Below are 19,255 nucleotides of genomic sequence, written 5' to 3'. Positions count from 1 at the left end.
GGGAAGCTGGTTGTCAGGGCTCAGGGCTGCACCCTGCCAGGCTGAGCCGGTGTCTGTGCTAAGCTCGGCATCAATCAGGTGATTCTGGGAAGTTCAGGGTCCCAGGCTCCCACAGGAGGGTGAAGCAGGTCACCCCTGGAGCAGGGTAAAGCTGCAGGGTGACAGTGGGGTTGCTGCCCCTGTGAACAGCTGCTGTAGCACTGCCTGGGCAGGACAGGGAGAGCCAGTCATACCCCACCCCAGCCTGTATCGGGGGATGGGAGCACTCACACCCTGGGGACCCACCCACCAGAGATCTACTGGGGGGGAGAGTGGCACCCACACACCCAGGATCTTGTAGGGGGGGACAAGGGCATCCACACTCCGGGATCCTCTGCAGAGGGACGGACACCCACACATCCAGGATTCTGTATGGGGGGCAGAGGTACCCGGACACCTGGGCGGGGGAAGGGGGCACCGAAACATCCGGGATCTTACCTGGCAGGACAGCGGCGCCTGCAGCTCGACATGAGACGGGGGCGGGGGGTGAAAAAGCATTTCCCAGTTCCAGGCTGTCCCCGTCTGGCCCAGGCACAGAGCTCACAAGCAGAGTTTAAAGCTCCAGCTGCCAGGCAGCAAAACAAGCCAGACCCTGTGGCTGGTCCCTGTGATCCCAGCACCTGAGGAGGCTGAGGCCGGCCGATCACTTGAGCTCAGGAGTTCGGGGCTGTGCTGATCGGGTGTCTGCACTAAGTTCGGCATCAATATGGTGATCCCAGGGAAGCTTGGGGTCCCCAGGTTGCCTAAGGAGGGGTGAACCGGCCCAGGTCGGAAACGGAGCAGGTCAAAACTCCTGTGCTGATCAGTAGTGGGATCGCACCTGTGAATAGCCCCTGCAGTGTAGCCTGGGCAAGACAGTGAGACACGGTCTCTTTTTGTACACCCCCCTCCCCCCCCGCAGAGCCTGGAGGGGGGGATGGGAGCACCCACACGCTGGGGAATCTGACGTGGGGGGAGGGACGCACCCAAGCAACACGGATCTTGAAAAGAGGAACAGCGACACCCACACACCACAGAGCCTGGACGGGGGCAGGGGAACCACACATGGGAGCTAGTTCATGGGGTGGGGGACACACCCATATGCTCCATTGCACCATTCTTAATGAGAAGAACGGGGGCACAACACGGATCCTTAACAGGCGGGGAGACACCCACACACTCCACTATTAACCAGCAGGGACAGGGGCACCAGACACCCCCCGTAGCATGGAGAACCCCCACATCCACCGGATCCCTCATGGGGGGTAAGACAGAGGGGATTGTAATGGGGCCCAGCGCACCCACGCACCAGGGATTGTTAAGGGTTGAAGGGACAGGGACACCCACACACACTGAGATCACGTCCTTGAAGGAACGCAAACCCTCCACAGAAGGACCTGGCCTGTTCCATGATGGCAGCCCAGCCTGTGTGAGTCAAAGTCTCTTTTTATACAGCCACGCCCCAGAGATCCTGACTAGCTGGAGAGAGACACCCACCCACCAGAGATCCTTAATGGTCTAGGTGCACCCACACACCAGGGATTCTTATGGGTGGGAGGAATGGAGACAGCCAGACACACTGAGATCACTTCCTCCAAGGAGCCTGGGCCAGACAGGGAGACACAGTCCCCCTTTACAGATCTGCCAGACAACCTTCCTCCCACTCCCTCCACACAATGTTCTTATCTGGAGGTGAAGCCAGGGAAACCACATGGAGGATTCTTATCTGGGGAACTGGGGGGACCTACTTACCACCAGAGTTTCTTAAGGGCAGGAGGAACAGGGACTCCCACCTCTGTGGCATGGGGGTGGGTCGCCTGCTGGGATCATCTGGGCATATTTCACCTCGTCAGTTCCCTGCCATTGCCTTTGGGGCCCCTTGTTCGCTGCCTCTGGTACCCAGTTTAGCCTCCTTCCTGAGGGCTGAAACGCTTTGATCTATCTAAGGTCTGTGGGATCAATACGTGTCATGGTGTAATTCTGTGTTATTCGGGGGTCAGACTAGCTGAGCTAATGGCCCCTTCTGCCCTTAAACACCATGAAAACATTTCCCTGATTTCTCCTTGCGCCTGACAGACACCACGGTGAGGGGCCCAAGAGAAGATCCTGGACACAGCGCTCTGGCTCTTACTTTACTTGGGGACGTCAGCGCTTTCCTAGCAAAGCTGCTGCTAAAGCGCTGGATTTGGGGAACGGTTCGGCTCCGATTCAGAGATCTGCCTGCGGGGTGTGAACCTGCCACGAGGAGCGGGAAACGCAACCAGCAACGGGAGGCGTTGGCTGAGCTCCAGGCTGCCCCCGTGTGGCCAAAGCTTAGAACTGAGCAGCGGAGTTTAAAGCTGACGCTGGGAGGGACCTGAACACGTGGGGCACGAAGGCTCCTGCGTGTAACGCTTGTTGGGTGGGCAGCTGAGTGTAGCTGATTGCCAGAGTTCAGGGCTGCACCCCGGGGTGCTGAGCAGGTGTCTGTGCTCAGGTTGGCCTCGCTCTGATGGTTTCTGGGAAGTTTGGGGCTGCCAGTTCCCCCTAGGGAGAGAGGAGCCCGCCCAGGAAAGGAGGCCGGCAAAACTCTGGTACCAATAGACAGTGGGACTGCCCCTGTGAAGAGCCGCTGTAGCCCCGCCAGGGAGTGCCGGTCTCTCTTTATGCAGCCCCCCTCCCCCATTCCTCAGGAGAAGGGTTGTGCTCAAAGATCTGTGCCCCGTGTTTTCACCTCCATGTGAAGCACGCAGTGCAAATAACCCTCAGCGCATCAGCTCAGTTCCAGGCTCCACTTCCACCCGCTCAGGCAAGATGGTGCAGAGGAGCCCCTGGGTGGCTGTGGGCCTGGGGAGGATGGCTTCTGATTTTTCAGCCTGACCGCTCTACCACTTGAGCTAATTCCCCTACCTTGGCAGGTGGCGTCTCGATCCATCCATTCGATAACGGAGGCCACATCGTTCCCCGCGCCAGCCAGTGACTCCTTCCAAAAGGGTCAGGCAAGGCAGGCTTTGCTGTCGGCCGGCTAGCTCAGCTGGTTAGAGCGTGGTGCTAATAATGCCAAGGTCATAGGTTCAAGCCCCAGGCTGGCCTCTCTGGGAGGGAGAGGGTGGCTTCTGCTCTTTTGGCTGACTGCTAGGGGTGGCAGAGGCCAAAACCAGGTGGGCCGGGAGCGGGCAAGAGCCCTGCTGGGCGCAGGCGCGGGGCAGGACGAGGCTCGGGACACCTCCTGGTGCTCCCCTCCCTGGGCTCCTCGCTCCACCTGCTGCCTGAAAGGAACTTGGAGACGGGTGAGCCCGGCCGGCTGCCTTCCAGGCTCATAGGAGGCCAGGCTTGAGCTGCCCGCCCGCGAAGCCAAAATCGCAGGCCTGCCGGCTCGCCCCCATTGTCCACAGAGGGTTGACCCGATGGCCCGAATTCTTGCCGGCCGCCAGCTCCACCCAAATGTACCCGACGCCGGATCACGCTCCCCAGCCCAAGCCACAGAGGAAGGCTTAATCCTCGGCACCCCAACCTAGGGGAGAGGCTTCACACTCCGCCGGCGCAGGGTGACCTTTGGGACTTCCCTGGACACCATCCTCCCACCGCCCACAGCCAGACCCCCCAAGCCCACCCCTCCGACAGGAAGGAGCAGGAGGACCACTCTGCCCAGGGGCACCACCACTCCAAGTCAGCTTCACTTGCTTTCTCTTCTACCCCTTTCCTCTCAAGTTATGCGCGCCTCACGGGAGCCGGCCCTGGGAAGACGCAGGCATGGCACTCTGACTGGCGCAAGCCAAACGCCCACACCGAGAGTTTAGCACGGGCTCTTGAGGCACTGGAGGAACCCCATACAGACGCACTGACGGAGCTAAGCTTTACGGCCAAGGGCCCTACCTGTGCAGAAAGCCAACTTGCTTGTGAAAAAAACTCCTCTTTCGGCTCCCCTTCCAAACTTCCAAATGCCTCCAAATGGGAAAACACACACACTGAAACACCCAAACGGTCCTAATGCTGGGGCCAGGCGAAAAAGAAAAGCAAGGAAAAGATTTCTAAATGGCCACCCTGCCAGAGTCGTACAGCTCCACAAGTGAAACCCGTGGGAGGGACATTACACAGAAAAGGGGAATGGGAAGCTGCCCAACTTGAGATGCTGTGGAAAGCTACAGCCCCATCGCTACTCCTACTCTGCACACTTCTTGCAACAGCTGATGAACGGCCAGGTGCTTTTCACATCCCAGCCCACAGCAGGGGAAGACCTTGAGAAGTTTCCCGTGGCTTGCCTGGTTCAGCTGGTCAGAGTGCGGCACTCTTGGAGGCAAGATGGTGCAGAGGAGCCCCTGGGTGACTGTGGGCCTAGGGAGGATGGCTTTTGATTTTTCGGCCTGACCGCTATGGGCAGCAAGGCCAAAAGTCAGATGGCCGGCTCTCCCGTCCACCACGCTCATCAGGAGCCCTTAGTCGACAGGCTCGGAGAATGCGGGCATCGCCCCCCCCACTACCTCTCGCATGCAAAGCGAGCGCTCTGCCGCTTGAGCTAATTCCCTGCAGCTGGCCTGACTCTCAGGCACCGGGCAAAAAAAGGCAAGGGCTCTGTGGCCTTAAGCAGAACACAGCCTGAAATGGGGGCGGGGCGCTACCCAGAGCTGGGGAAGGGGGTCCGAGTCCCAGCCACGCTCCCCGGCACAAACACCAACGCTCCCTCCCTGGAGTGTGTCTGGGCTGAGAGTTAGCCCCTGAAACAAGCACCAAGCTTCAGAAGACAACGCAGGGATAGATCACTTGACGATTGCCTGCTCTGGCCATTGCCTCTGAAGCGCCTGGCATCGGTTACTGTCAGATAGTGGCCTAGCTGGACCATCGGTCTCACCCAGGAGGGCCGTTCTCATCTTCACCACTTTCTTCTAACCCAAGCAAAGCCAGGAGCAGGCCCAGCTCAGCAACTCTAGCAGGCTCCCTGGCCCCTGGCCCAGCATACAGCAAAACGACCCTGCCTCCACCAGGATAGACAGCGACCGACTCCCTCTTCCAGACCAACGCAGCCCTTCCCCGCTTTGGCTGTCTCCAAGCTGTCTGCGTGCTCTGCTCTGCTACACGGCTGCCATGCTGCCTGAGATCAGGAGGCTGCGAGGTCTCACGGACTCAGCTGAGCTGGTATCGCATACCACCCCGCCCATCTCCTCATTCCCTTCATGGACCCCTGGGATGTGAGTAATTCTGTTTTTGAGTGGCTCTCCCTCCGGCCATTGAGCTTGGGGTAGACTAGCAGGGAGGGAGGAGGAAAGGGATTGTGTTCCAGTGAGAGCTCAGAAAGAAAGGTTTAGGTCCCCCACTAGAGCCCAGCACAGCAGAGCAGAGCAGGCTGGAGAATGTGTGTCTGGGTCTGACTACTTCTCCCATGCTCTTCCATTTGAGCTAACTTCCCCCAGCTGTCTCCAGCCTCCCAGTCAGCGCAAGGGGGAGAAGGGCCGGGGAGGAAGAGCTTTGTGCTCCGCAAGGGCTGGCTTTTTGGGAGGCCAAGCAGGGAGAGGGATGGAGGCCACTGGAGGAGCTGAGCCGGCTGACTGTCAATGGCGTCTAAAAGAAGCTCCCGGGGCTGCCTTGCAGCTGGAGAATGCGGACATTGATCCCGCTGCCTCTCGCATGCAAAGTAAGCGCTCTACCACTTGAGCTAATTCCCCTACTTTGGCACATGGTGTCTCGATCCATCCATTCGATAACGGAAGCCACATCGTTCCCCGCGCCAGCTAGTGACTCCTTCCAAAAGGGTCAGGCAAGGGAGGGCTTGCCGTTGGCCAGCTAGCTCAGTTGGTTAGAGCGTGGTGCTAATAACGCCAAGGTCATGGGTTCAAGCCCCATGCTGGCCACTCCGGTTGCAGGAGGGAGAGGGTGGCTTCTGCTCTTTTGGCTGACTGCTAGGGGTGGCAGAGGCCAAAACCAGGTGGGCCGGGAGCGGGCAAGAGCCCTGCTGGGTGCAGGCGCCGGGCAGGACGAGGCTCGGGACACCTCCTGGTGCTCCCCTCCCTGGGCTCCTCGCTCCACCTGCTGCCTGAAAGGAACTTGGAGATGGGTGAGCCCAGCCGGCTACCTTCCAGGATCATAGGAAGCCAGGCTTGAGCTGCCCGCCCGCAAAGCCAAAATCGCAGGCCTGCCGGCTCGCCCCCATTGTCCACAGAGGGTTGACCTGATGGCCCGAATTCTTGCCGGCCGCCAGCTCCACCCAAATGTACCCGACGCCGGATCACGCTCCCCAGCCCAAGCCACAGAGGAAGGCTTAATCCTCGGCACCCCAACCTAGGGAAGAGGCTTCACACTCCGCCGGCGCAGGGTGACCTTTGGGACTTCCCTGGACACCATCCTCCCACCGCCCACAGCCAGACCCACCAAGCCCACCCCTCCGACAGGAAGGAGCAGGAGGACCACTCCGCCCAGGGGCACCACCACTCAAAGTCAGCTTCACTTGCTTTCTCTTCTACCCCTTTCCTCCCAAGTTATGCGCGCCTCACGGGAGCCGGCCCTGGGAAGACGCAGGCACCGCACTCTGACTGGCGCAAGCCAAACGCCCACACCGAGAGTTTAGCACGGGCTCTTGAGGCACTGGAGGAACCCCATGCTGATGCACTGACGGAGCTAAGCTTTACGGCCAAGGGCCCTACCTGTGCAGAAAGCCAACTTGCTTGTGAAAAAGACTCCTCGTTCGGCTCCCCTTCCAAACTTCCAAATGCCTCCCAATGGGAAAACACACACACTGAAACACCCAAACGGTCCTTGCGCTGGAGCCAGGCGAAAAATAGAAGCAAGGAAAAGATTTCTAAATGGCCACACTGCCAGAGTCGTACAGCTCCGCAAGTGAAACCCGTGGGAGGGACATTACACAGAAAAGGGGAATGGAAAGCTGCCCAAATTGAGATGCTGTGGAAAGGTACAGCCCTACTCTTGCATGAGCTGGGGTTGTTGATATCCTTGCTGGTGTGGAAAGGCAGAGGTGGTTTTGAAGTTCTTCAAATTGTTGTTAGTGTTGCAATTGCTCTCCCTAAGCTTATGCCATTAGATCTTTTTCATGGTTTATTTTGTTTCTGAGGGCTTGGCTACATTTGCAAGTTGCAGCGCTGGTGGAGGCTTTCCAGCGCTGCAATTATTCTTTGTCCACACTTGCAAGGCACATCCAGCGCTGCAACTCCCTAGCTGCAGCGCTGGCTGTGCACCCGTTGGGGTATAAGGAATGCAGTGCTGGTGATCCAGCACTGCTCATCTGGTGCGGACACACACCAGCGCTTTAATTGTCCTCCAGGGAATAAGGAGATATCCCAGAATTCCTGTTCAGCCACTCTGCTCATCAGTTTGCACTGTACTTCTCTGGCCTCAGGTGACCCGCCCTTTAAGAGCCCCGGGAATTTTAAAAATCCCCTTCCTGTTTGCTGCAGCCAGGTGTGGAGTGCAAACAGTTAATCTTTCCAGGTGACCATGCCTCCACGCGGCAAACAAGCCCCAGCATGGAGCAATGGCGAGTTGCTGGACCTCATTAGTGTTTGGGGGGAGGAAGCTGTGCAGTCCCAGCTGTAGGAATTATGATATCTTTGAGCAGGTATCAAGGTCCATGCTGGATAGGGGCCATGATCAGGACGCGCTGCAATGCAGGGTTAAAGTAAAGGAGCTGCGGAGTGCCTATTACAAAGCCCGCGAGGGGAACCACCGATCCGGCGCTGCCCCCACGACCTGCTGTTTTTACAGGGAGATGGACACGATACTTGGGGGTGACCCCACTGCCAATCCGAGGACCACAATGGACACTTCTGAGCAGGGTGGGGGACAGGAGCAGAAGGAGGAGGAGGAGGCGGGGGGCGTGGAAACCGCGAGTGAAGCTACTGGGATGGGGGAAGACACCCCAGAGTCCCAGGAGGCATGCAGCCAGGAGCTCTTCTCAAGCCAGGAGGATGGAAGCCAATCGCAGCAGCCAGCAGTTGCTGAAGGACAAACAGAGGAGCGAGTTACCGGTAAGCGTCTTTTATTTTCAGGGTGGAAATGTTTCGGGAGAGGAGGGGGGGTTAGGGCTGCATACATGCATGCCTAGATGTGGAATAGCCCATTGATGTGGTCTATCACGTCGCGGTAATCGGCTGCAGTAATGTCCTCAAAAGTTTCAGCCAGAGCGTGGGCAATGTGCCTGCGCAGGTTTATAGGGAGAGCCACGGTGGTCCTTGTCCCAGTCAGGCTAACGCGTCCGTGCCACTGTGCCGTGAGGGGTGGGGGGACCATTGCTGCACACAGGCAAGCTGCATAGGGGCCAGGGCGGAATCCGCATTGCTGTAGAAGACCTTCCCGCTCTTCCCTAGTGACCCGCAGCAGGGAGATATCTTCCAGGAGTAACTCCTGTGGAAAATGTTGGGAGACTGTTTAGTGCAGATCCCCCATGCAGCTGTTTGCTGTCCCCAATGCACAGAAACCCCTGCACAGCCCTGAAGCAATCTCAGTACCCCTGTCATAAATAGTTAGTTAAGGGTTAAGTTTCCACCTGTAAAGGGTTAACACATAGTACCTGGTGAACACCTGACCTGAGGACCAATCAGGGAAGAGAATTTAAAATTCCTAGGAGGGAACTTTTTCTCTCTGTTCGTGTGTGTGTTGTTCTTAGCCGTTTGGAGTTACAAGGGTCCAGATGTTTAATCAAGTCTTCTGCAAGTTTCCATCTTTCTGAACTAATTTCTTCTAGTCAAGATAGTGAGTATTAGAAAGGTACTTTGTGTCCTCATCTAATAATCCTATGTTTGCAATTCTGTGTGTTTGTTATTGATTATTCTTAATTCTGCCTGTATTGTTTGTACTGAGAAGGAGAGAAGATTCTCTCCAGAAATTAGTAAGGTTAAACCCTATGAATGTCCAGATTGGATTCATAGAGATTGTGTATTTTCTTGTTTTTCTTTTAATAAATTCTTTCTATAAAGATTTGATTAAATCCCTTCTACTGTGGATACAGGGGGAGGGGGCTAAGAAACTCTCTCTCAGTGGTGAGACAAGCTTATCTCCGGGCAGAGAGGGGAGGGAGGAGATGGGGAGGTTTCTCCCTCTGTGAGTTGATCTGTGTTTCCCCAGGGAACGTCTTTGGAAAGAGGAGGGGGAAAACAGGGGTGTCCCGGCCCACGTAAATTGACCGGGTGGTGGCAGCAAAAAGGAGACCTACCCTAGGATTTTAGGGTGGGGGGGGGATACATGCTGGTCCTCAACTTGAAACCCCCCAGTTTCAAGTGAGGGTGAGACCATGACAACCCCTTACTCACCATTTCCTGTCTCCTGTTGTGTTATGTGTGGTCTTATTTGGTATGGGAAAAGAATGCTAAAGTGAACACTGAAAACTCCTTCAGTGTGTGGGAATTACTGTTTGGATGAGATAATTAACAATGCTACCCTGTTAAATGTTGCCATTTTTGCCTTCAAGAAGTGACCTTGACTGCTGGACTGCCCAGATCTACCTCAGCACAGAGACTACAGAATCTGAGGAAAAAGCCTCGAAAAACCAGGGAAGACATGCTGAAAACAGTTATTGATCACTCTGCTCGAGAGAGTAAACAGCTGCAGGAGTGGAGAGAAAGGGAAAGCAGGATCCACCAGAGGGACAGCAGGATCCGCCAGAGACATTGGTGGAGAAATGCTGTGGCAAAGAGGAAAAGCACAGACCAGCTGCTAGGCATCCTGGCGCGCCAAGCGGACTCTCTCCAGGCACTCGTAGCCATGCAGGCAGAGCAGTCCCGTGCTGCCCCACAGCCCCCCCGTCCCAAATTTTATTCTTTTCTGCCCCAATGTTAGCTCCAAACACCCTTCCACAGCATCCAGGTTCTTACCACCACCAGCTGCCTCCAACACCTGTACGTTCACCAACCAGCCCTGAGAACTACGACCCTTACCCTCTGCACTCAACCCCCATCACCATGCAGTATATGCACCCTGAAGTGCAGCAGCCATTGCACAGCACTGCAGACAGGACATATGCAAACTTGTGACTGTACAGTTCACCAACCCACCCCCCTGCCCTAGGTTCCTGAAATGTTGTGTGTCTGTCAATGAAGTATTTTTCATTTAAATAAAATAAATCTTGGCTTTGAAAACAGTCTTTATTATTGCAGATAGTGAAAGATACCTTATCCCAGTAAAGAAACAGTCACTGGAAATCATGTTAGGGATAATAGAATCCGAACAGTGTAACCACTGCACTTCACTCCCATGCAAGGCAGCAAACATTACTGTTGGCTTTCAGCCTCAAATTCTTCCCTCAAGGCATCCCTAATCCTTGTAGCCCTGTGATGGGCCTCTCTAATAGCCCTGCTCTCTGGCTGTGCAAATTCAGCCTCCAGGACTGGAACCTCGGTGGTCCATGCCTGACTGAATGTTTCTCCCTTCCCTTCACAAATATTATGGAGGGTACAGCATGCGGATATAACCGCGGGGATGCTGCTTTCCCCCAAGTCTAGCTTCCCATACAGGGACCGCCAGCAGGCTTTTAAACGCCCAAAAGCACACTCCACAGTCATTCGGCACCGGCTCAACCTGTAGTTGAACCGGTCCTTGCTCCTGTCAAGCTTCCCTGTATAGGGTTTCATGAGCCAAGGCAGTAACGGGTAAGCGGGGTCTCCAAGGATCACAATGGGCATTTCGACGTCCCCTACTGTGATCTTCCTGTCTGGGAAATAAGTTCCTGCCTGCATCTTCCTGAACAGGCCACTGTTCCGAAAGATGCTTGCATCATGCACTTTTCCAGGCCAGCCTGTGTAAATGTCAATGAAACGCTCACGGTGATCCACAAGCGCCTGGAGAACCATAGAGAAATACCCCTTCCGATTAACGTACTCTGATGCTAGGTGGGGGCGTGCCAGAATAGGAATATGCGTCCCATCTATCGCCCCTCCACAGTTAGGGAAACCCATTTGTGCAAAGCCATCCACAATGTCCTGCACGTTCCCCAGAGTCACGGTCCTTCTTAGCAGGATGCGATTAATTGCCCTGCAAACTTGCATCAACACGATTCCAACAGTCGACTTTCCCACTCCAAACTGGTTCCCGACCGACCGGTAGCTGTCTGGAGTTGCCAGCTTCCAGATTGCAATAGCCACCCGCTTTTCCACCGTCAGGGCAGCTCTCAATCTTGTGTCCTTGCGCCGCAGGGTTGGGGCGAGCTCAGCACACAGTCCCATGAAAGTGGCTTTTCTCATATAAAAGTTCTGCAGCCACTGCTCGTCATCCCATACTTCCATGACGATGTGATCCCACCACTCAGTGCTTGTTTCCCGAGCCCAAAAGCGGCGTTCAACGGTGCTGAGCATTTCCGTGAATGCGACAAGCAATGTAGTGTCACACGTGACAGGCGACTCGATATCGATATCATCGTCGGACTCCTCACTGTCACTTTGGAGCTGAAGGAATAGCTCAATTGCCAAACGTGTTGTGCTGGTGACACTCATCAGCACAGTCCTCAGCAGCTCGGGCTCCATTTCCCACAGAAATCGCGATTCACAGACAGAGAGTAAAAAACAGAAAGAGACTCACAATGGCGCCAAACGTGGCTGGAAAAACTGTGAATGCTGGGATGTGAAGCGATGCACCACGGGGCGTTGGGACAGGAAGTGGAATGACCCGCACCCTTCCGTCCCCTTCCCACAACCCACAGTGACAAAATGGGACGAGGTGCTCTGTGGGATAGCTGCCCACAATGCACCTCTCAGTACAGCGCTGCAAATGCTGTAAATGTGGCCACACTGCAGCACTGGTAGCTGTCAGTGTGGCCACACACCAGCGCTGTCCCTACACGGCTGCACGACCAGCGCTGTAACTCCCAGCGCTGCAATTTTCAAGTGTAGCCAAGCCCTGAGAAGTAAAAGGCTGCTCTGTGTGTGGTGTTATGGAGTGAGATAGCAAACGTTAGTTGCAGAGGTGGTGCATGTGCTGCAAAAGCCATGCACTGCCCCCTGCCCTGCCTCGGTCTTAGAGTCCATAATTTGCATAAACCCACCCACTGATCTGTGACTAACAATCTTGCTCTGCTAACTCTTCCAGCAAAACTTTTCTGCCAGGTTCTCATTCAGCAGTATATTCCCACGATTTTCAACTTTTAAGTGAGATCAGAGATGACCTGTTTAAGTGTAACTAAAATTTCTACTTATGCCTCAAAGATTCTAAGGGTGTAGTATAACACATTATTTGTAACAGGATAATAAATAATTCTATTTTTAAATTAAAGAGAGAGGAAAACCATTAAATCTTTATTTACAGATTTCAAAAAAAATCCCATGGTAAACTAAAAAATGACTTTCAATCTCTCTTAATTTGCTATTGTTTGGAACCCATGTCCCTTGTCTAACGATTTTTATGTAGGTTCGGGTGAATCCCAAAATCATGAGCTGCTAAGTACCATTCTACTGTCCTTGATTCATACCTCTGTGCATTACCCAGATTGGTGGGAAACACACTCTGTGCATTACCGTGACTGGTCCGTGGGTGTCACTGCTCCTCGAAGGCAGACACACGCTGTGCATTACGCCACCTGGCCACTGGGTGTCACTGCTGTATCAAGGGAAACACCTTCTGTGCATTACTCTGTATGACCAAGAGGTGTCACTGCTGCTCCAAGGGAAACATGCTCTGTGTGTTACCCTGATTGGCCACTGGGTGTCACTGCTGCGCCAAGGGAGACGTAAGAACGGCCAGACTGGTTCAGACGCAAAGTCCATCTAGACCAGTATCCTCCTGTCTTCTGACAGCGGCCAGTGCCAGGGGCCCCAGAGGGAATGAACAGAGCAGGGAATCATCAAGTGATCCATCCCCTGCCAGCTTCTGGCAAACAGAGGCTACAAGCACCATCCCTGCCCACCCTGGCTAATAGCCCTTGATGGACCTGTCCTCTGTTCATTTATCTAGTTCTTTTTTTTGAACCCTGTTATAGTCTTGGCCTTCACAACATCCTCTGGCAAGGAGTTCCACAGGTTGACTATGCAACTGCCCTGAGTTTACCCCCCCCACACACACCCCATGTTGTATATGGAAAAGAGGATGAGGATGAGGAGAGCCATGATGTGTCTGTCACTGGCTGGTGCCTCAGTTTCCTCTAGGCAGCAGTGCTGCAGGCTCCTTTGGTCAGTTCCCATGCAGCTGTGTCGGGGGAAGGGGGAGTAGAGGCTCATGCTCCCTAGCCCCACGCCCCTCCCCCAGCAGCTGGGGAATCCAGGCCAAATTTAACCCTGGTAGCTGGGCCGGGATTAGCCTGGGCCGGGATAGGGCTGGGGAGGAATTGCCAGGGAGACAGATGCACCCGCTGTGAGGGGAGATCCTCCCATTCCCTGCCAACCCCCCTCACTCCTTGCAGCACGGCGCCCCCTAGCACTTCTTTCTCTGTCATGGGAGGTCTCTGCTGCCTGCTTCTCTCTTAGCATCATCTCTCCTCACCCTGGGGCACTGGCGTCACCCATCCTGTGCAAACAGGCAGGCCCCGGTGTGCCCCGTGGCACTGCCCTGCAATTGGGGGGGCAGCTGTTGGATGGAATATGGGGGTGGGCAAGGCTGGGGACCAGGACTCTTGGGTTCTCCCCCCAACTCTGGGATTGGAGGAGGGTTAGTGGGTAGAGTGAGGGAGGCTGCTAACAGGGAACAGGGGCTGCTAACAGGGAGTTTCGCAAGGGAGTTCTCCAGGTGAAGGAGGAGCTAATACAGCATCTGTGGGGTAAGTGACTGTCTGTAGTGTGTGTTTGTTTGTGTTTGGGGGTTACTTGCTGTGTGCTGAGCTTGTGTTTGTCAGTCTGTTTGTTTGGTTGTTTGAGGGACCGTGTGCTCTGGCTGGCAGTTGGAGGCAGGTTTGAAAGCTCGAAGCCTCTGGTAATTGGCTGAGCCTTAATCAGTGGGCGGGGCATTCACTCAGGCCAGGGCTTTATAAAGCCGCGCACAAGCGACCAGGGGCTGCTAACAGGGAGTTTCGCAAGGGAGTTTGGAAGGGGAGTGGGAATGGAGTGGGAGCCCCTCGCCAGCCCTAACCCCTTCCCCGTGGCCCCCCCCCTAAAATCCTAAAACCGATATACCAAACTACATTCTAAAACTACTTTCCGTAGAGAGGCTGCAGAGGAGCGTGTGGATCGGACACAGACTTCTCTTAGGGGAGAGTCTGATGATAGAGAATCTCCAGGTTATAGTCAGGAGCAGAGGAATGAGAAGTATAATGTAAGGGCCGGATCAGATGATAAACAGTCACATAAAAAAGAATCTGACACATCAGAAAAGGTAGGCTAATAAACAGGGACAAGTTTTTAAAGTGCTGTTTTTTAAGATGGGTGAACTAGAGTGTCTTGTGATAAAGGAGGATATAGATATAATAGGCATCACAGAAACCTGGTGGACTGAGAGCAATCAATGGGACACAATCATTCCGGGGTACAAAATATATCGGAAGGACAGAACAGGCCATGCAGGGGGAGGAGTGGCACTATATGTTAAAGAAAGTGTAGATTCAAATGAAGTAAAAATCTTAAGCAAATCCACAGGTTCCATAGAGTCTCTATGGATAGAAATTTCATGCTCTAGTAAAAATATAACAGTAGGGATCTATAATCGACCACCTGACCAGGACAGTAATAGTGATGATGAAATGCTAAGGGAAATTAGAGAGGCTATCAAAATTAAGAAATCAATAATAGTGGGGGATTTCAATTATCCCCATATTGACTGGGAACATTTCACTTCAGGACGAAATGCAGAGATAAAATTTCTCGATACTTTAAATGACTGCTTCATGGAGCAGCTGGTACGGGAACCCACAAGGGGAGAGGCGACTCTAGATTTAATCCTGAGTGGAGCGCAGGAGCTGGTCCAAGAGGTAACTATAGCAGGACCGCTTGGAAATAGTGACCATAATACAATAGCATTCAACATCCCTGTGATGGGAAGAACATCTCAACTGCCCAACACTGTGGCCTTTAATTTCAAAAGGGGGAACTATACAAAAATGAGGGGGTTAGTTAGACAAAAGTTAAAAGGTACAGTGACTAAAGTGAAATCCCTGCAAGTTGCGTGGGCCCTTTTTAAAGACACCATAATAGAGGCCCAACTTCAATGTATACCCCAAATTAAGAAAAACAGTAAAAGAACTAAAAAAGAGCCACCGTGGCTTAACAACCATGTAAAAGAAGCAGTGAGAGATAAAAAGACTTCCTTTAAAAAGTGGAAGTCAAATCCTAGTGAGGCAAATAGAAAGGAGCACAAACACTGCCAACTTAAGTGCAAGAGTGTAATAAGAAAAGCCAAAGAGGAGTTTGAAGAACGGCTAGCCAAAAACTCCAAAGGTAATAACAAAATGTTTTTTAAGTACATCAGAAGCAGGAAGCCTGCTAAACAACCAGTGGGGCCCCTTGATGATCAAAATTCAAAAGGAGCGCTTAAAGATGATAAAGTCATTGCGGAGAAACTAAATGGATTCTTTGCTTCAGTCTTCACGGCTGAGGATGTTAGGGAGATTCCCAAACCTGAGCTGGCTTTTGTAGGTGACAAATCTGAGGAACTGTCACAGATTGAAGTGTCACTAGAGGAGGTTTTGGAATTAATTGATAAACTCAACATTAACAAGTCACCGGGACCAGATGGCATTCACCCAAGAGTTCTGAAAGAACTCAAATGTGAAGTTGCGGAACTATTAACTAAGGTTTGTAACCTGTCCTTTAAATCGGCTTCGGTACCCAATGACTGGAAGTTAGCTAATGTAACGCCAATATTTAAAAAGGGCTCTAGGGGTGATCCCGGCAATTACAGACCGGTAAGTCTAACGTCGGTACCGGGCAAATTAGTTGAAACAATAGTAAAGAATAAAATTGTCAGACACATAGAAAAACATAAACTCTTGAGCAATAGTCAACATGGTTTCTGTAAAGGGAAATCGTGTCTTACTAATCTATTAGAGTTCTTTGAAGGGGTCAACAAACATGTGGACAAGGGGGATCCGGTGGACATAGTGTACTTAGATTTCCAGAAAGCCTTTGACAAGGTCCCTCACCAAAGGCTCTTATGTAAATTAAGCTGTCATGGGATAAAAGGGAAGGTCCTTTCATGGATTGAGAACTGGTTAATGGACAGGGAACAAAGGGTAGGAATTAATGGTAAATTCTCAGAATGGAGAGGGGTAACTAGTGGTGTTCCCCAAGGGTCAGTCCTAGGACCAATCCTATTCAATTTATTCATAAATGATCTGGAGAAAGGGGTAAACAGTGAGGTGGCAAAGTTTGCAGATGATACTAAACTACTCAAGATAGTTAAGACCAAAGCAGATTGTGAAGAACTTCAAAAAGATCTCACAAAACTAAGTGATTGGGCAACAAAATGGCAAATGAAATTTAATGTGGATAAATGTAAAGTAATGCACATTGGAAAAAATAACCCCAACTATACATACAACATGATGGGGGCTAATTTAGCTACAATGAGTCAGGAAAAAGATCTTGGAGTTATCGTGGATAGTTCTCTGAAGATGTCCACGCAGTGTGCAGAGGCGGTCAAAAAAGCAAACAGGATGTTAGGAATCATTAAAAAGGGTATAGAGAATAAGACTGAGAATATATTATTGCCATTATATAAATCCATGGTACGCCCACATCTCGAATACTGTGTACAGATGTGGTCTCCTCACCTCAAAAAAGATATTCTAGCACTAGAAAAGGTTCAGAAAAGAGCAACTAAAATGATTAGGGGTTTAGAGAGGGTCCCATATGATGAAAGATTAAAGAGGCTAGAACTCTTCAGCTTGGAAAAGAGAAGACTAAGGGGGGACATGATAGAGGTATATAAAATCATGAGTGATGTTGAGAAAGTGGATAAGGAAAAGTTATTTACTTATTCCCATAATACAAGAACTAGGGGTCACCAAATGAAATTAATAGGCAGCAGGTTTAAAACAAATAAAAGGAAGTTCTTCTTCACGCAGCACACAGTCAACTTGTGCAACTCTTTACCTGAGGAGGTTGTGAAGGCTAGGACTATAACAATGTTTAAAAGGGGACTGGATAAATTCATGGTGGCTAAGTCCATAAATGGCTATTAGCCAGGATGGGTAAGAATGGTGTCCCTAGCCTCTGTTTGTCAGAGGATGGAGATGGATGGCAGGAGAGAGATCACTTGATCATTGCCTGTTAGGTTCACTCCCTCAGGGGCACCTGGCATTGGCCACTGTCGGTAGACAGATACTGGGCTAGATGTACCTTTGGTCTGACCCGGTACGGCCTTTCTTAGGGGCAGGGCTGGGATCCAGGGCTCCTGCTTCTTCTGGTTTTCTCCACCTCCTGCAGCTGCCTTGGTCCTTTCAGTGCATTTCCTGTTCCAAATTCATTTGCTGACTTGTGCAACCCACCCCAGAGGTGGCTGCATCTCAGTGTTGGGTGAGGCACCCTTGGCTGCATCACCCCCTAACCGCGTCTCTCTTCCCCCTGCAGGTGACCCTGCAGCACTCGGCAAACATCCGCAAGATCGTGGGGGGCGCTTTGAGCATTGGGCACGCAGGGTCCAGGTGCCCAGCCCCCTGCCCCCAGAGAATGGGACCCATCCCCCCCTACTTTTTACAGGGATTAAAGAGGGGCAAAGGGGGGCAAATCAGAGGAGGGGGGTGGCCAGGGTCTGAGCAGGGTTGGAAATTGACTGGTCGGGGGGTCAAGCAGCTGGAGGCAGCATTAGGAGAGGGGCTGAAGGGCAAAGTCAGGGAGGGGGGAAGGAGCCGGAGTTCAGCCCAGGGGGAGGCGCTGCCAGAGGGTTAAACCCCGGCACAGGCAGGGGCAGAGGGGTAACAGTTACCCTGGGGGGCTGAGACTCCAGTGTTTGCAAAAACAGGGTGGGGGGAGCAGAGGGGCTTTTCTATTTCCCCTCCCACAGGCAGCACCTCTCAGCATGGGCTTCCCAGGGCTGGGCTCTTAAAGGCACAGGCATCCCACTGCCTAGACACTGCAGCTCCTCTCTGATGTAACCTACTGAGGTGCTGCAGTAGGAGACTCAATTCAGTGAAACCGGGAATTCCCTATACGCCCCCCAGCCAGGGGGCTGTGCACCCCTTCCCCGAATTTCCACAACACCCCCCCAGTGGTCAGCTAGTTACTTGCAGCATTGCCAATGTTGTCACTGGTTGCAAATCTGAATGGAAATTGCAATGTTAACACACACTTTAAAAGCAGATCCAACATATGAAAAATACTTGTACCTGAGAAAGTAAAATAGGTTTGAAAAGTCTGGACAAAGCCGGGTTCCTCACCCAGCTGTTGTTTTTTCTGACAATGTCGGTGCATTGGCTTCGGCAATGTTGGCCAGCCTCAGAATTTCAAATGATGATTTGGAAGCAAGGTGTGGATGACTCTCCCCTGACAGCTAGTGACGAGCCAGGGTTGGGGGAGGCTTTGGGACCAGACTGTATTTACATGAACTCACCTACTCTGCGGAGGTGTCCAGCAGACAGAGCTGTGCTGCCTCTGCTCTAGGTGCCCAGAGGAGGGACGGGCTCCAGCCTGGGGCTCTTCCTCCCTCCCTCCTGCCAAGCCCTGACTATCAATCCCTGCCCTGACCCTCCTTTCTTCAAGTGCCATGTGGGCCCCAGGAAAAGTGAGGCTGGAAGCACCAGGGCCAAACTTGTGGGCATCAGGTGAAGCAGCAAGAATCCCACCCATCAGGGTAGCAAGTTCTAGAGCCCCAACCCATTGTGGCCACCCCAGCCAGAGACCTGGCTTTAGGAGGTGTGAGTCACCCAGCAGGAGGGGAAAGATTTGCTCTTGCACAGCTGGAGACAGGGAAGTTGAGCACTGGGAGCTCCAGGGCTTTACCACAAGGTCCCACTGAGATTTGAACTCAGATTGCAGGATTCAGAGTCCTGAGTGCTGCCCATTACACCATGGGACCAGCTCATACTGCCTTATCTGCAGAGGGGATACACCTTTCTGGGGGACAGGCCAGGAGTCGCACTGACCGGATTTACCTGAAGGAGAGCACGTCGACATGGCTAATCTATGGGGCACTAGGCGGGTGGCAGAGGCTTCAGGTGCTGAGAGTTTGCCAGACCCCTCAGGGACACAGTGTGAGGGGGTGTCCCAGGGATCTCTATGAAAGGAGCAGAACAGGATTTACTTGGGGTGGGGAGAGAATTGAGAGTGTCTCAGGGGGTTGTACAGAGGTGTTGCCCAGGTGAGAGACTGGCTAAAACACAGGCCTTGCTGTGAGCAGGATTCGAACCTGCGCAGGGGAACCCTATTAGATTTCAAAGCCAACACCTTAACCACTCGGCCATCACAGC

At 52.8% G+C, this 19,255-nt stretch overlaps 1 protein-coding gene and 4 non-coding genes across 5 annotated transcripts in view; 3 read left to right on the top strand and 2 right to left on the bottom strand.

Moving 5' to 3' along the window:
- LOC123359173 (zinc finger protein 135-like) overlaps positions 1–17,424 on the top strand; it is a 32,255-nt gene extending 14,831 nt beyond the window's left edge. Inside the window, exon 3 of the mRNA XM_045001055.1 lies at positions 17,421–17,424. Within this exon, the coding sequence (XP_044856990.1) occupies positions 17,421–17,424 (4 nt within the window). The remainder of the gene's footprint in view (positions 1–17,420) is intronic.
- Positions 3,017–3,090, top strand: TRNAI-AAU. Its single transcript has one exon. It is a non-coding gene; the product is annotated as a tRNA-Ile (tRNA).
- Positions 5,770–5,843, top strand: TRNAI-AAU. Its single transcript has one exon. It is a non-coding gene; the product is annotated as a tRNA-Ile (tRNA).
- Positions 17,425–18,792: 1,368 nt separating the features above from the next.
- TRNAQ-CUG lies at positions 18,793–18,864 on the bottom strand. The gene has a single exon. It is a non-coding gene; the product is annotated as a tRNA-Gln (tRNA).
- A 309-nt stretch (positions 18,865–19,173) lies between these two features.
- On the bottom strand, positions 19,174–19,255 carry TRNAS-UGA. Its single transcript has one exon. It is a non-coding gene; the product is annotated as a tRNA-Ser (tRNA).

This window comes from Mauremys mutica, unplaced genomic scaffold, assembly GCF_020497125.1.
Source record: "Mauremys mutica isolate MM-2020 ecotype Southern unplaced genomic scaffold, ASM2049712v1 Super-Scaffold_100101, whole genome shotgun sequence".
Classification (NCBI taxonomy): domain Eukaryota; kingdom Metazoa; phylum Chordata; order Testudines; family Geoemydidae; genus Mauremys; species Mauremys mutica.
Note: the sequence above shows the minus strand (reverse complement) of the source record. Positions and strands in the feature narration are given on the sequence as shown.